Raw genomic sequence first — 15,498 nt, forward strand, 5'->3', positions numbered from 1 at the left:
ATATCACCATTATTCACTTTTGAAGTATAATTCAACAGAAGGTTTTGACCTCTTGTGACTATGTAGGATAAAATAAATGTGCAAACTAAAGCATCGAATTGAACAAATGACCATAATAAGCTGGCTAAAAATGCACTCAAAAAGTTAGGCTAATAAAAAGGCAAAGACAATAAGATACACTTGAAAAATACATCAGAATTAATATGTCAGACCCATTTCACCTCTCAGTTTACATCAAGTGAACTTTGGGCAAAAATACATCATCCTTAATATGTCAGACCCATTTGCGTTGGCATGGTGCCCGCTGGCATGATGCCCGCTGGCACGATGCCCATGATGTGATGTGTTAGTTTCATTCAGCCTAGACATCTGGTATTGTTCATAATATTAGAAAACGCCTCGAAAATAGTGTGCAAAATAAAATGTAAATGCACTCCTTGTGTCAAGTCTCATGCTTTTCTTAGAAATTTCACAAAAGTAAATCCTTTACTTCACCTTTCTACAGTTCCTGGGGGGAAATCTTCACTGAAATCCTAATGAATACTGGTCTACTTTCTCTATCACTGCTGGACAATCACTTGGCTAGGCTCAAGGCATACATATACAACTATACAAGTATACAAGACAAAGACACAACACAACACGTGAATCGTCAGGACATAAGCGCCGACACCGTGGAAAACACTGGAAGACCGCTGCTCTCTCTTGCCCCTTTCTGTTTTGATATGGGGGGGGGGGGGGGACAGGACGTGAGGCCCAGTAACAGAGAGTGAGTTCGGGGGGGGGGTGAAGGAGAGGACCAGGAAATGTCATTTGACTCAGGATAGTCTGTCAGCCCCTAAAAGCTTACACGCTGCTTTCTATTGAAGTGCAAAAATGCAGCTGTCAATGATTGGGTATGAATTACAAACAAATTAAAACGATGGATGTCAGTTCATGGCTGTTGCTGTTGCACTTGCAAAAAAGTCTCTTTGTGGCTGTCAGTAAAACAAAGGCACGTGCATGGGGAATGACGGAGGGGACGGGTCTGATGGGTGGGGGTCAGGTTGGGGTCAGGTTGGGGTCACTGGGGTCTGTAGCCGCTCTGTTGGGGCATATACGACGGGCGGGGGAGGTGGGTGTCGGCCTGCTGTGGCTGCGGCTGCGGCTGCTCGACCGGACAGAACTCCAGGGAGTCCTGCTCGTCCTGCTCCGACGGGTGCAGCTGCGTCGGACTACCGCTGCCGTCGGCATCACCGAATCCGTGGGGCCTCCTGAATAAGGAGCCGCCCCTGCCTGCCCCGCTCTGCCCACTGCCTTCCTGCTGCTCCTCGCAGTCCAGCAGGGGCTGGGTGGACTCCGAGCGGGCAAAGGTGTGCGCCGGGGCTGGGGTGGCGGCGGCGGTAGAGGAGGAGGAGGAGGAGGAGGAGGAGGAGGATGATGAGGAAGAGGAGGCAGCGGTGGAGGAGGAGGCGGCTCCCCCAGGCGTCTGGCCCTTGTAGCCCACCACGGAGGAGTACTGCACGGTGCTGGCCGTGGTCTGGCCCGAGTCGGCCTCGTCGCTGTCGGAGACGCTCTGGCGCGGCGAGGACATGCACGACGAGCCGCCGATGCCGCTGCTGTGCTCCTCCGACAGGTACTTGTCTTTCTTGAGCGCGGGCAGCGACGTCTTGTCCTCGTCACACAGGGACTTCTGGTCGAACACGTCCACCTCCACCACGCTCAGGTCACCCAGCGTCGTCTCTTTGGGCGTACCGGCCTGCCAAGCCACAAACACACAAACAAACAAACAAACAAATAAATAAATAAATAAATAAATAAATAAATAAATAAATAAATAAAACACCAGTGCAGTGTTACTGGTAGACTCTCCATGGTACACGGCGAGCCAGCTAACAAGTAACAGCTCTACTAAGCACTTTTTACACACACACACACACACACACACAAGTATGTGGATACGTCTTTTGGTGACTGTAAACATGGTATGGCCATAGGGTGCCACCTTTAACACCCGTCAGTCATCTGAAGGTTTATTTCTGTTTTTTGCACTTATTTCTGTTAGCATTTTTCATCTATTCTTGCCAGGCCTTCTCGTCCAACATCAGTGCATGACCTCATAAATGCACTTTTGCTGAATGGGCACACACACACACAGAAACACACAGACACACAGACAGACACAGACACAGACACAGACACACCAAAATCTCCAAACTCGTGTGTGAAGCCTTCCAGCAGAGTGGAGGTGCTTACAGCTACAAAAGGGGGCAACTCCATAATAATGCCAATGGTTTTGGAGAGTGTGTGTGTGTGTGTGTGTGTGTGTGTGTGTGTGTGTGTGTGTGTGTGTGTGTACCCCCCACACCCCAGCCAGCTTACCCTGGCTGATAGGTCCGGAGACCATTTAGCCACAGTGCTGTTATAGGGATCAGGAACCTGGGGCCAGAACTTCTTCTTGAGCCTGAAGACACAGTAAACAAAAGACACAGTAAACAAAAGACACAGTAAACAGTAAACAGAAGACACAGAAGACACAGTAAACAGAAGACACAGTAAACCACCTTCTCAGGGCATTAGGGCATTTATGACTCTCTGTGGAATTGCATCTATCCATTCTATCTAATTCCATCTTCAATGCAGAGTCTGCTATATGAAGTCCACATGTGAGATCTGAAGCTGCCCTGATCAGGCCCATATGGTGAATAGTGATATGGCTGAAGTAGGTTGCATGTTTATTTGGTAGCGTAAAGAATGGCCAGCCTGAAGCAGCCATCAGCCTGAAGCAGCCATCAGGCTATTTTAGGCGAGAGGATTGAGAATCTACGGTGTCACCAACACAGAACCAGATGCCATTAAACACAGAAGTGGGAGGACAGAACCCAGTGAGAAGGAGACAATATGCTAAGGTGGTGTGGTGTGGTGTGGTGTGGTGTGCTGTGCTCAGGGAGGTGTGGTGTGGTGTGGTGTGGTGTGCTGTGCTGTGCTGTGCTCAGGGAGGTGTGGTGTGGTGTGGTGTGGTGTTCTCAGGGAGGTGTGGTGTGGTGTGCTCAGGGAGGTGTGGTGTGGTGTGCTCAGGGAGGTGTGGTGTGGTGTGCTCAGGGAGGTGTGGTGTGGGATGTGTGGTGTGGTGTGCTCAGGGAGGTGTGGTGTGGTGTGGTGTGGTGTTCTCAGGGAGGTGTGGTGTGGTGTGGTGTTCTCAGGGAGGTGTGGTTTGGTGTGGTGTGGTGTGGTGTGTTCAGGGAGGTGTGGTGTGGTGTGGTGTGGTGTGCTGTGTTCAGGGAGGTGTGGTGTGGTGTGGTGTGGTGTGCTCAGGGACATGTGAGAGGTGTGGTGAGGGAGGTGTGGTGTGCTCAGGGAGGTGTGGTGTGGTGTGGTGTGGTGAGGTGTGGTGTGCTCAGGGAGGTGTGGTGTGGTCAGGGAGGTGTGGTGTGGTGTGCTCAGGGAGGTGTGGTGTGGTGTGTTTGGTGTGGTGTGGTCAGGGAGGTGTGGTGTGGTCAGGGAGGTGTGGTGTGGTGAGGTGAGGTGTGCTCAGGGAGGTGTGGTGAGGTGAGGTGTGGTGTGGTCAGGGAGGTGTGGTGTGGTGTGCTCAGGGAGGTGTGGTGTGGTGTGCTCAGGGAGGTGTGGTGGTGTGGTGTGGTGTGCTCAGGGAGGTGTGGTGTGGTGTGGTGTGCTCAGGGAGGTGTGGTGTGGTGTGGTGTGGTGTGGTGTGGTGTGGTGTGCTCAGGGAGGTGTGGTGTGGTGTGGTGTGCTCAGGGAGGTGTGGTGTGGTGTGCTCAGGGAGGTGTGGTGTGGTGTGGTGTGCTCAGGGAGGTGTGGTGTGGTGTGGTGTGGGATGTGTGGTGTGGTCAGGGAGGTGTGGTGTGGTGTGGTGTTCTCAGGGAGGTGTGGTGTGGTGTGGTGTTCTCAGGGAGGTGTGGTGTGGTGTGGTCAGGGAGGTGTGGTGTGGTCAGGGAGGTGTGGTGTGGTGTGGTGAGGTGTGCTCAGGGAGGTGTGGTGAGGTGTGGTGTGCTCAGGGAGGTGTGGTGTGGTCAGGGAGGTGTGGTGTGGTGAGGTGTGCTCAGGGAGGTGTGGTGTGGTCAGGGAGGTGTGGTGTGGTGTGGTGTGCTCAGGGAGGTGTGGTGTGGGATGTGTGGTGTGGTGTGGTGTGGTGAGGGAGGTGTGGTGTGGTGTTCTCAGGGAGGTGTGGTGTGGTGTTCTCAGGGAGGTGTGGTTTGGTGTGGTGTGGTGTGGTGTGTTCAGGGAGGTGTGGTGTGGTGTGGTGTGCTCAGGGAGGTGTGGTGTGGTGTGGTGTGGTCAGGGAGGTGTGGTGTGGTGAGGTGTGGTGTGGTGTGGTCAGGGAGGTGTGGTGTAGTGTGGTGTGGTGTGCTCAGGGAGGTGTGGTGTGGTGTGGTGTGGTGTGGTCAGGGAGGTGTGGTGAGGTGTGGTGTGGTGTGGTGTGGTCAGGGAGGTGTGCTCTGTGGTGTGGTGTGGTGTGGTGTGATCAGGGAGGTGTGGTGTGGTGTGGTGTGGTCAGGGAGGTGTGGTGTGGTGTGGTCAGGGAGGTGTGGTGTGGTATGGTGTGGTGTGGTCAGGGAGGTGTGGTGAGGTGTGGTGTGGTGTGGTGTGGTCAGGGAGGTGTGGTGTGCTCAGGGAGGTGTGGTGTGGTGTGGTGTGGTGAGGTGTGGTGTGGTGAGGTGTGGTGTGGTGTGGTGTAGTGTGGTCAGGGAGGTGTGGTGTGGTGTGTTCAGGGAGGTGTGGTGTGGTGTGTTCAGGGAGGTGTGGTGTGCTCAGGGAGGTGTGGTGTGGTGTGGTGTGCTCAGGGAGGTGTGGTGTGGTCAGGGAGGTGTGGTGTGGTGTGGTGTGGTGTGGTCAGGGAGGTGTGGTGTGGTGTGCTCAGGGAGGTGTGGTGTGGTGTGCTCAGGGAGGTGTGGTGTGGTGTGCTCAGGGAGGTGTGGTGTGGTGTGGTGTGCTCAGGGAGGTGTGGTGTGGTGTGGTGTGGTGTGGTCAGGGAGGTGTGGTGTGGTGTGGTCAGGGAGGTTTGGTGTGCTCAGGGAGGTGTGGTGTGGTGTGGTGCTTCAGGGAGGTGTGGTGTGGTGTGGTGTTCTCAGGGAGGTGTGGTGTGGTGTGGTCAGGGAGGTGTGGTGTGGTGTGGTCAGGGAGGTGTGGTGTGGTGTGGTGCTTCAGGGAGGTGTGGTGTGGTGTGGTGTGGTGTGGTGAGGTGTGGTGTGGTGTGGTGTGCTCAGGGAGGTGTGGTGTGGTGTGGTGTGCTCAGGGAGGTGTGGTGTGGTCAGGGAGGTGTGGTGTGGGAGGTGTGGTGTGGTGTGGTGTGCTCAGGGAGGTGTGGTGTGCTCAGAGAGGGGACTCACGTCTCTTTGTTCTTGAAGCAAAGCCTTATGGTCAGTATGGTGAGGAAGAGGAAGCCAAAGCAGACGCACACCACAATCATCTCAATCTCCCCTGGATCTGGGGGGGAAAGATGAGAGGAGTTTAGAATCATGTCACTTCACCTGGTCCAACCTCACTGGAACCCTCAAAGACACATCATCCCCTATCCCATTCATTTTAGCACAACCTCATTTCGTTTCGTCTTCAGCTGAGCCAAACAACAACTAAGATTTCTGAAAGTCTCAATTTGGAGCTCGCTTGCAGGGCGACTCGATGAAGTTCTGACATGAGGCACGGCGTCTTCCTTCAGACGGACAGGGGAGGCGGTTTACTCACCGTACTTTGGGGTGACCATGTGGAAGAAGTCACTCATCCTTGAGCCGGCCTGTGTCCAGGCCACGATGTGAAGCTTGTAGTTTGTCTCCTTGGTCAAGTTCTTCAGTATGAGGGAGTGCACGTATGGAGCCACGGGTTCCGCTGGGAACACAATAGAACAATTCAGGACAGAGAAGAGATGAGAAGAGACGAGACGAGAGGAGAAGAGAAGAGAAGAGAAGAGAAAAGAAGAAAAGAGAAAGTTGTAAATGATGAGATGATAGTAAACAGACGTACAAGAGCCCATTCCCAACATGACGCCTCTACCATCGGCTGCAGATTCATGCAAACACATTCATTCTAATGAGTGCTGCCAACACCACTGCGATCAGATGGGATCTTCTGCTGATCAAAAATAAATGCATTTTTTTTTTTTTTTTAAACACTCACAGACTGCCACGCCTTTGCTCTCATAGATAATGGTGTAGTGGGTGATGAACCCCCGCTGCTTCTCCAGAGGGATCTCCTTCCAGACCAGCTCTGCGCTGTTCTTCCACGTCCTCGACACAACTGCTGTTGGAGCCTCGTCCGGCACTAGAACAGCCACACATCTGGTTTTAAAGACCGGTTTTGCCATTTGATACCTAACCTAGTGACACTGATGTGTGCGGTGTGCTGTGGCCCATTTGATACCTAACCTAGTGACCCTGATACCTTAACCTAGTGACCCTGATACCTTAACCTAGTGACCCTGACACCTTAACCTAGTGACCCTGACACCTAGTGACCCTGACACCTAGTGACCCTGATACCTTAACCTAGTGACCCTGACACCTTAACCTAGTGACCCTGACACCTAGTGACCCTGATACCTTAACCTAGATACCTTAACCTAGTGACACTGACACCTTAACCTAGATACCTTAACCTAGTGACCCTGATACCTAGTGACCCTGATACCTTAACCTAGTGACCCTGATACCTTAACCTAGTGACCCTGATACCTAGTGACCCTGATACCTTAACCTAGTGACCCTGATACCTAGTGACCCTGATACCTTAACCTAGTGACCCTGATACCTTAACCTAGTGACCCTGACACCTAGTGACACTGATACCTTAACCTAGTGACCCTGATACCTAGTGACCCTGAGACCTTAACCTAGTGACCCTGATACCTTAACCTAGTGACCCTGATACCTTAACCTAGTGACCCTGACACCTTAACCTAGTGACCCTGACACCTAGTGACCCTGACACCTTAACCTAGTGACCCTGATACCTTAACCTAGTGACCCTGACACCTTAACCTAGTGACCCTGATACCTTAACCTAGTGACCCTGACACCTTAACCTAGTGACCCTGACACCTTAACCTAGTGACCCTGACACCTTAACCTAGTGACCCTGACACCTTAACCTAGTGACCCTGATACCTTAACCTAGTGACCCTGATGTGTGCTTGGCCTGAGGGTGCTGGTCTCTGAAACATCAGGGGGTTTTGTCTGCAGCAAATGTGGCTTTTTGCACAGGTTTACAGATTAAATGGACGGGTCCAAATGTTCTCAGTCAAAAAGTCAAAAGTCCACCAACTGATGGATTTACACAGCTTTGACTTTGTAACTGAAAATGTCCAGTGACCAGACAATTATTTAAAACAGGAAATGCTTGCTTTTTTTCATTTTTGGCTCCGCAAAAGGTTGTTGATATTTGAACTCGACAATCGTCAATCAAATTATACCCCTTCCTTCCGTTCACCTGAAGCACTGTGTTGATTGGCTGGGATGCTTTATGGCTGGGTTCTGAGCAAATCAATTTGACCTTTGACCTTTGTACAAACAACTCAGTTTTTTTCTGAGTGCACTGAAAGGACAGCTAGAGGACCATCAGGAGCAATTAGCTGAATTTGACAAAAAAGTGTATGGGACTAGAATCGCAGAAGAGCAATATCCCTATGCTCACCCCCTTCCTTCAGATACGTGGCGACTGTTTCCGGTTTCCCAGGCAGTCTGAGGTGCATCTCTCTGAACCGCCGATGGTAGATGGGGACCACCGTCACGTTGTATGGTACGAAGGGCTGCAGGTTGCCTGGACACACAAGAGGTCAGGGGGTCACACTAGGATCGGAAGACGTCTCGGTACCCCTCAAGCTGGCTGTAGCACAGAAGTCAGCACAGAGCTTTCCAACACACTTCAGTGCACACCGTGAATGGGGAGAATTACGTGGAGCTTTGACCTAGGCGCCAACACCACTCACGTCACTCTCTCTCACCTTTGACCTAGGCGCCAACACCTCTCTCTCTCTCTCTCTCTCTCTCTCTCTGAGTCGCTCACCTTTGACGTAAGCCTTGGTGGCGTTGCGTGGCTCCTTCTGCCAGTCCCACTCCCCGTCCAGCAGAGACACCCACTGCAGCACGTACTCCACCGGCGGACCCTCTACCGCAGGGCCGCTCCACTCCACCCACAGCACACCGTCCTGGGCGAACGTAACCAAGCGGGACACAGGAGGAAGCTCTGCGCACACACACACACACACACACACACACACACACACACACACACACACACACACACACACACACACACACACACGGCCACGGAGAAATGCATAAGGACAGAGACTTAAAGCCACGAACATCTGCGGAATTTGCGTCTGATGCCATTATGAATTGAAACAGGTGCCGTTAGGAATTGCACAGCCTCTGGCTGATAAAGACATGAAACGGTAATAATACTGAAACAGTAATACATTTATTTTTACTTTGAAAGTTAAATCTTAGGTACCTTGAGCCATCCACGGAACAGCTAAATCTGCTTTGGGTGAGTCCCCTACGGAGTTGCTTGCAGTGACTTCAACGTGAGCGACCGACTGCCTTTGCATGGTGAACTCAAACACTTGGAAAGGCTTTTCCCCCTCAAAGGGAAGCAGAGACACTCTGGTTTCACCACCCTCAAAGATCTTTATCTTATATTTACGGATCTTCCCATTTGACATTACAGGTTTCTGGGGGGGAGGGGGGGGGGATAAACATGGAAAGATGGAAAAATGTCAATATTTAAGTAGATCAAAAGCAAAAGCCTAGGTTGTATTGCAACCTACAAACATGTCAAATACTCAAATAAATACACACAAAGAAAAAAACGTGCATACAATCGAATTTCTGAAAGACTGAAAGAGATTATAACATCCCACGTGAAGAGCGCACAAGTACACTACTCCGAAGGAATCAAGGCTACGACGCTCATACTCCTGACCGTAAGAGTGGTGGAATGTCACTGGGCTTTACCTTTAACAAGAGCTGAACGGTCCTCTGCTCACCATCGACAGTGGTGTTCATCCATACGTCAGGCTTACTAGAAGGCCCTGGACACACACACACACACACACACACACACACACACACACACACACACACACACACACACACACACACACACACACACACACACACACACACACACACACACACACACAGTCAGATCATGCCGTATCACCACGAGAATAACGTTTACAAAAGCAGAACTTAACCACTTCTGGACCACTAGCTGTTTCCATGGTTGCGTAATTAATATATTCAAATCAACTGTTCAATCAATTGTCAATTAACAAAAGTCACACAATTTTGTATTATAGTCAAAACTATACGTTTACCTCTCATGAATTTAACAAAACACACTACATCTACACATTTCATTTATCCAAGTTTTTTTTTTTGTTTTGCTTCATATATGTTTATAGCTGTGCATTGCCAAAGCACCTCACCACCAAACAATGGCCCACTAAAGATGCTGGTCTAAGCGCAGGTGTTTAATGCGGCTGGTCTAAGAGCAGGTGTTGTATGCTGGTCTAAGAGCAGGTGATGTATGCTGGTCTAAGAGCAGGTGTTTTATGCGGCTGGTCTAAGAGCAGGTGTTGTATGCTGGTCTAAGGGCAGGTGTTGTATGCTGGTCTAAGGGCAGGTGTTGTATGCTGGTCTAAGAGCAGGTGTTTCATGCGGCTGGTCTAAGAGCAAGTGTTTCATGCGGCGGGTCTAAAAGCAGGTGTTTAATGCGGCTGGTCTAAGAGCAGGTGTTTATGCTGGTCTAAGAGCAGGTGTTTCATGCGGCTGGTCCAAAAGCAGGTGTTTCATGCGGCTGGTCTAAGAGCAGGTGTTTCATGCGGCTGGTCTCAGAGCAGGTGTTGTATGCTGTTGGTCTAAGAGCAGGTGTTTATGCTGGTCTAATAGCAGGTGTTTCATGCGGCTGGTCTAATAGCAGGTGTTTCATGCGGCTGGTCTAAGAGCAGGTGTTTCATGCGGCTGGTCTCAGAGCAGGTGTTGTATGCTGGTCTAAGGGCAGGTGTTGTATGCTGGTCTAAGAGCAGGTGTTGTATGCGGCTGGTCTAAGAGCAGGTGTTGTATGCTGGTCCAAAAGCAGGTGTTTCATGCGGCGGGTCTCAGAGCAGGTGTTTGATGCTCTCAGGCTTTGCTACTTACGGTCCTCCGCCGTGCGGGCCGTGGCATTGCGGCTCCAGTCACTCCAGTAACCCAGATCCTTCTGGTTCTTACAGCGCACCTGCACCCTGTACTCCGTGTATGGCTGCAGGGCTTGGAGCCGAAAGGAGTCCTGGTAGTCCTTCGTTTCCTCCGGAGGCACCTGGAGCATTCGGGAGGACAAATCAAATTTGAAATTTTGAAATTTGAACTGTATTGTTTGGAGGATAACCCCCTTGAGATGCAGCATCTCGTTTTCGAGGGGGTCCTCAAGACACAAGACAAAGACAAATACATGCACACACACACAGACACACACACACACCTCAAGACACAAGACAAAGACAAATACATGCACATTCAAACTCGCTCAAGTTCCCCCTCTCCCAGACCTCACCCACCCCACCGACTCCCTATTGAATACATATCGCATTATTGAGAGGCATATATACACATATACATACATACACATACATACATACATATATATGCATATATATATATAAATGATCAAAGAAACAAACACACTCCCCTTTTCACACATGCAAATCCCTAGATGATGTTAGCAGCATAAATGTTCAATAGAACAATACAAATACTGATTGGATAAATATCTGTAAGTATCCTTTCATTTCCAGTAAATGGTGATGACTTTCAATTGGGTTGAATACTTTTGCAAGGCACCGTAGTTAGTGCTGACATAATAACAATACAAGCCAGTCTAATGACTCAATCAAATGTAAGCGAAAAACATTGTTATGGAGCACAACTGAACAACAAATCTTGTTTATTTGTTTATTAGCATTCTGTTAATTAGACACGTACCTCAGACCAGGTGTGAGAGTCTTTCTCACAAAACCTGATGTTGTACTTCAGCAACACATAGGTTCGGTCAATGGAGTGTCTCCATTGGATGAGAAGAGACTTTGGGAACGCTTGCTCCGAAGTAATATTCACATTGGCTGGCGGATTCGTTTTGACTGCAAGAACAGACATGTATTAAAACAACAATCCGACCTCTTTTGGTCATTTACTGTTTATTTTGTTTTTCGCTCTGGGAATTGTCGGTCAGTCACTCACTCAAACTGTCTGCCACCTGCATCAGGACATCGGAGGTGGCCTTCCCCAATCGATTCTCAACCTCCACCCAAATCTTCACGTCCATATGGTGTGGAAAGATCTTCAGCACCACTGTCCCGGAGCTGTTGGACACACTGCTGTGGTACACATCCCCTGCACTATACAGACATACACGCCAAAGTTAGGGGGAAAATGTTACCATTCAGCATGGATTAGCTTGTACAAAAAACAGGATTCTGTCACTGTTTTGTTTCTTTGACTTACTCTTCTATATATAGCGTGTAGTTGGTATGCATTACAGGGTCTCTTGTTCCCGGGTTCCAGCGACACGAGACATCATTGGACATCTTGGAGCCCACTTGGACCGTCTGGCAGCGCACGTCAGTGGGCTTTTCTGGAGGATCTGTGAGATTGGAACAGTTGAACTTCATTAGGGGCTTCTGGGTAACTGTCTCCCCGCTGCAGACTGAGCCCCGAGCTCAAAAGCACGAGGCCTACGCTTGCATGCAAGGCAAACGTGATCTGGCCACCTAAAGTATACACACACATTCAAATGGCCTAGCTACCACTAAGTACCTGTGAGACATCAATGAAACACACACCAGCAGTACACAGGCGAACACTGTAAGGTCAGTGAGAATGCTAACTTACATCCTTTATCTAGCAAAATTCCATAGCGGCAGCCGCTTTGCATGATGGTATCATGGTTGTCAACAGTGCATGTGAAGAAACTCCTCATATCTTGCGTCACGTTGACTGTGATGCTGCCCGCGGAATCATTGATCTTCCTGTAGAGCTGTCTTGGGAGGGGGATCACTGTATGTCCATTGCTATAGGCCCACACTATGTTGTCAGCTCTGAGGTCCTTCTGGCGGAGAAGGCAAGTGGCTGTGAATTCCTTCCCGAGCTCCACAGCATGGCCTGATCCATGATCTGGATCTGGATCTGGGGAGATGTCTACACACCTTGAGGCTGCAAGAGAAGACAAACACAACACTCTAGTCAACTTAAAAAAAAAAAAAAAAAACAACAACAACAACACCGAAACCGAGCCAGACTAACCCATTAGCTTAGAGCGGTAGGGGATGTTTCTGCAGCCTGAGAGATCAGATGCTGCTCAAAGAAAGCATCAAAGAAGATTATGGGACGTACCATGTACACTGGGCAGCAACAACACAGCCAGAAGCAGGGGAAACACTGCCATGATGCCAAAGATCCTGCAGGAGACAATAACAGTTAAATACTTATTTCGTTTTTTAATGACTGAAATGAGGCAGAACATCATCTGATGTGAAGCTTACCAAAGGAAACGGCCATAACTATCATACCGTGATGACGTTGTACATCTGATGTGAAGCTTACCAAAGGAAACAGCCATAACTATCCTACCGTGATGATGACAATGTACATCTGGGGATACCCAATATATGACAGCCCAGTAGTGTGGGTGAAAATAATTCATGTCTTTACATGAAATTCTGAACAAAACCAGCGCCATATCAAAGCAGTTCTAAATTGAAACCGAAAACATCACTGGAGAATGGCATTTTAATGAAGTTGTGGTTGGGTTTTCATAAAGAAAGCTAGACTTGTTTGTGGTGGATTCCAGTGTGACCAAACAAACACCAAAATGTCAACAGGTTTGTGTCCAGACATGTGCTTTAGTGTCTGAGAAACATGCCTGTCCCCAGAAGACTAACTGTGGCCTACAGTGGTGAAGAGGTTTGGTGAAGACCATAACAGCTGCTTAAAAAGCCTACAAAACACTGCACATCTACATTTGGTTATAGCTTCACATAATCCTGGTGAACTTCACACATTACCCAACTATTCAAGCCTGAAAAACTCATATTGCATTTCTCAGACAAACAGTTAATTGTATATGTTTTATCTTTCTGGACACATATAATTAGACTCTTCGCACTGGTCTGGGCTAAGGAAGAAGTTGAGTTTGCATTAACCGCATGTGTGACTAGTGACTACTTTTGTCTCTCTTCTTATGCCACAGCTGTAGGGTTATTTGCTACTAAATGCATAGTCAATGAATTTATTGCACAACATTTGGCAATGGATGAAGAAACATGTCTGGGAAATATGTCAGGTTGACCCTCTTATCAAAGCTTTAAATCTCTGTGGTGATTTCTGTGTCAAACTAAATATTTACTTCATTTAAAAAGGAACTCTTCCACTTAGGAAAAAAAACCCAGCACAGCTGTTAGTCTCATTTTGTAAATCCAAGAATACATTCTTCCTCCACACTGCAAGTGAACTTTTAATATACTCCTTTATAAAACTGGAAAAAGAATGGCAACCAACGTTTAATGGTTCATTTAAAAGGGGATGACTGTTGTTCTGTAATATCCGGAGGTAATCGATTCGTCCCCAATTGTCTTACAGGTTAAAGTAACACTATGCAACAATTTGACACTTTATAAGGTATGGTTTTATAGGCAACTAGTTTTAGTACCATCCTCAAATTAATTTTGATAGCATATGGTCATGTGAAGGACAGAGAAACACCTTTGTCTTTCCCACTAGCCATCCAAGATATGCCCTATGTAGTTCTGTGTAACGGGCTGGAACCCCTTGCAAAAATGGAAGAAAAGCTTTCACACGCAAGACATTGCCAGCTATAAGGCCAAAAGACACCAGTTAGTGTGTTGGCAAGCTTCTATCAGTGTCAGCTGGGCTGTTGGTGGTGTTTGCAAGGTTTTTGCATGCCTTTTAGGTAGTTAGCTTACTAGTTTTGGAACAGAACTCCGTATTGCTGCTTTAATATACTCCTTTATAAAACTGGAAAAAGAATGACAACCAACGTTTAAGGGTTCATTCAAAAGGGGATGACTGTTGTTCTGTAATATCCGGAAGTAATCGATTCGTCCCTAATTGTCTTACAGGTTAAAGTAACACTATGCACCAATTTGACACTTTTTGAGATATGGCTTTATAGGCAACTAGTTTTGGTACCATCCTCAAATTCATTTTGATAGCATATGGTCATGTGAAGGACAGATAAACACCCGTGTCTTCCCCACTAGCCATCCAGGATATGCCCTATGTAGTTATGTGTAACGGGCTGGTACACCCTGCAAAAATGGAAGAAAAGCTTTCACACGAATGACATTGCCAGCTAAACTGCCAAAAGACACCAGTTAAAGGCCCTTAGTGTGTTGGCAAGCTTCTATCAGTGTCAGCTGGGCTGTTTGCAAGGTTTTTGCATGCCTTTAAGGTAGTTAGCTTACTAGTTTGGGAACAGAACTCCGTATTGCTGCTTTAAAGGCACGGTTATAATACGCAAGGCTACACCTTCTTCGCTCTGAATTGAGAGATACACCGAGGTTCTTCTTGGCTATTGTTATGCCTTCTCGTTCAAATGGTCGACCCTTTTTTTTAAAGAAATAATCAGTTTATACATGTGTTTGAGGTAGACTATGTTCGTAATGCTATAAGGCACAGGGACGTTGTTTGGTACACCTTGAGGAGGTACCGTAATATATGGCTGGTTAACATAGTATCGGTGGTTATGACACGTTTGCTGAGGGATTTTATAGTTGATCCTTCTTGGTGAACTATCACACTAGATAATTAAACTAAGATAACTAACTATGCAGCACATTTTGGGGGCTATGGGCAGGGGACGTTGGCCAATGCAATGTGCGCAGGCTGTCAAGTTACAAGGCTAGCCTGCTGTGCTACCTAGCACCACTTTCAGTAGATAACATGAACGACCACCATTTGTTACCCATTCGTCACTAAACGTTAAGTTTCGTTATGAGAAGTCGTATCATGAGAAATAAGTAACAATTTACTATGTTTTCTGTAGACTTTCTGAGATTAAAGTTAATCCAGTAAAAGTCGGTCAGAACATTGAAGGCAGTTCGGCTGCAGCGAGCCAGCTACCTATTGCTAGGTAAAATAGCTCACGTTAGCCTAATTTACAGTAGGCTACGTCGAGGGTCTTACTTTCCTGATTCCATAACAGCAGTGTCAAACGATAAATTCAACAACACAGTTTACATTTAAAGAACAGGATACTTTATATAATATACATTACCTTAGAAGTCACTATATATCCTTATTATCCCACTGATTCCATGTCTGGACCAAGAACAAATATATTATCTAGCACTTCAGAGGCACTACTGTGTCTGCGCACAGAGAAATATACGGCATGGAATATATATACGGAATGCATGTGGACGAGGCAGAGGTCCGTCGAAAGGCAACACACATGATTTACAAATCTGCGAATTCAACGCACGACAACTTGTTCACGTCAGTCCAC

The 15,498-nt window shown here is 48.1% G+C and overlaps 1 protein-coding gene across 1 annotated transcript; it reads right to left on the reverse strand.

The window, feature by feature from the left end:
* Window positions 1-1,050: 1,050 nt before the first annotated feature.
* Window positions 1,051-15,441, reverse strand: il6st (interleukin 6 cytokine family signal transduce). Its single transcript, XM_031578142.2, has 16 exons — window positions 15,268-15,441; window positions 12,366-12,430; window positions 11,865-12,185; window positions 11,478-11,616; window positions 11,214-11,371; window positions 10,959-11,113; window positions 10,137-10,296; window positions 8,949-9,025; window positions 8,446-8,665; window positions 7,996-8,175; window positions 7,624-7,749; window positions 6,112-6,255; window positions 5,683-5,823; window positions 5,328-5,424; window positions 2,362-2,443; window positions 1,051-1,738 (listed from the first exon to the last, which is right to left on the reverse strand). The coding sequence occupies exons 2-16, from the start codon at window positions 12,415-12,417 to the stop codon at window positions 1,064-1,066; spliced, it is 2,727 nt and encodes a 908-aa protein (XP_031434002.1). The 5' UTR covers window positions 12,418-12,430; window positions 15,268-15,441; the 3' UTR covers window positions 1,051-1,063.
* Between the last annotated feature and the right edge of the window lie 57 nt (window positions 15,442-15,498).

Source organism: Clupea harengus, chromosome 12 (genome assembly GCF_900700415.2).
Source record: "Clupea harengus chromosome 12, Ch_v2.0.2, whole genome shotgun sequence".
NCBI lineage: Eukaryota > Metazoa > Chordata > Actinopteri > Clupeiformes > Clupeidae > Clupea > Clupea harengus.

Coding starts and splice junctions, on each gene's coding strand:
- il6st (XM_031578142.2), bottom strand. CDS start 12,417: ATGGCAGTGTTTCCCCTGCTTCTGGCTGTGTTGTTGCTGCCCAGTGTA. Junction 7,750..7,995: donor CACCAAGGCTTACGTCAAAG/GTGAGCGACTCA, acceptor TTGTGTGTCCAG/GCAACCTGCAGCCCTTCGTA. Junction 2,444..5,327: donor TGCTTCAAGAACAAAGAGAC/GTGAGTCCCCTC, acceptor CTGTGTCTTCAG/GCTCAAGAAGAAGTTCTGGC.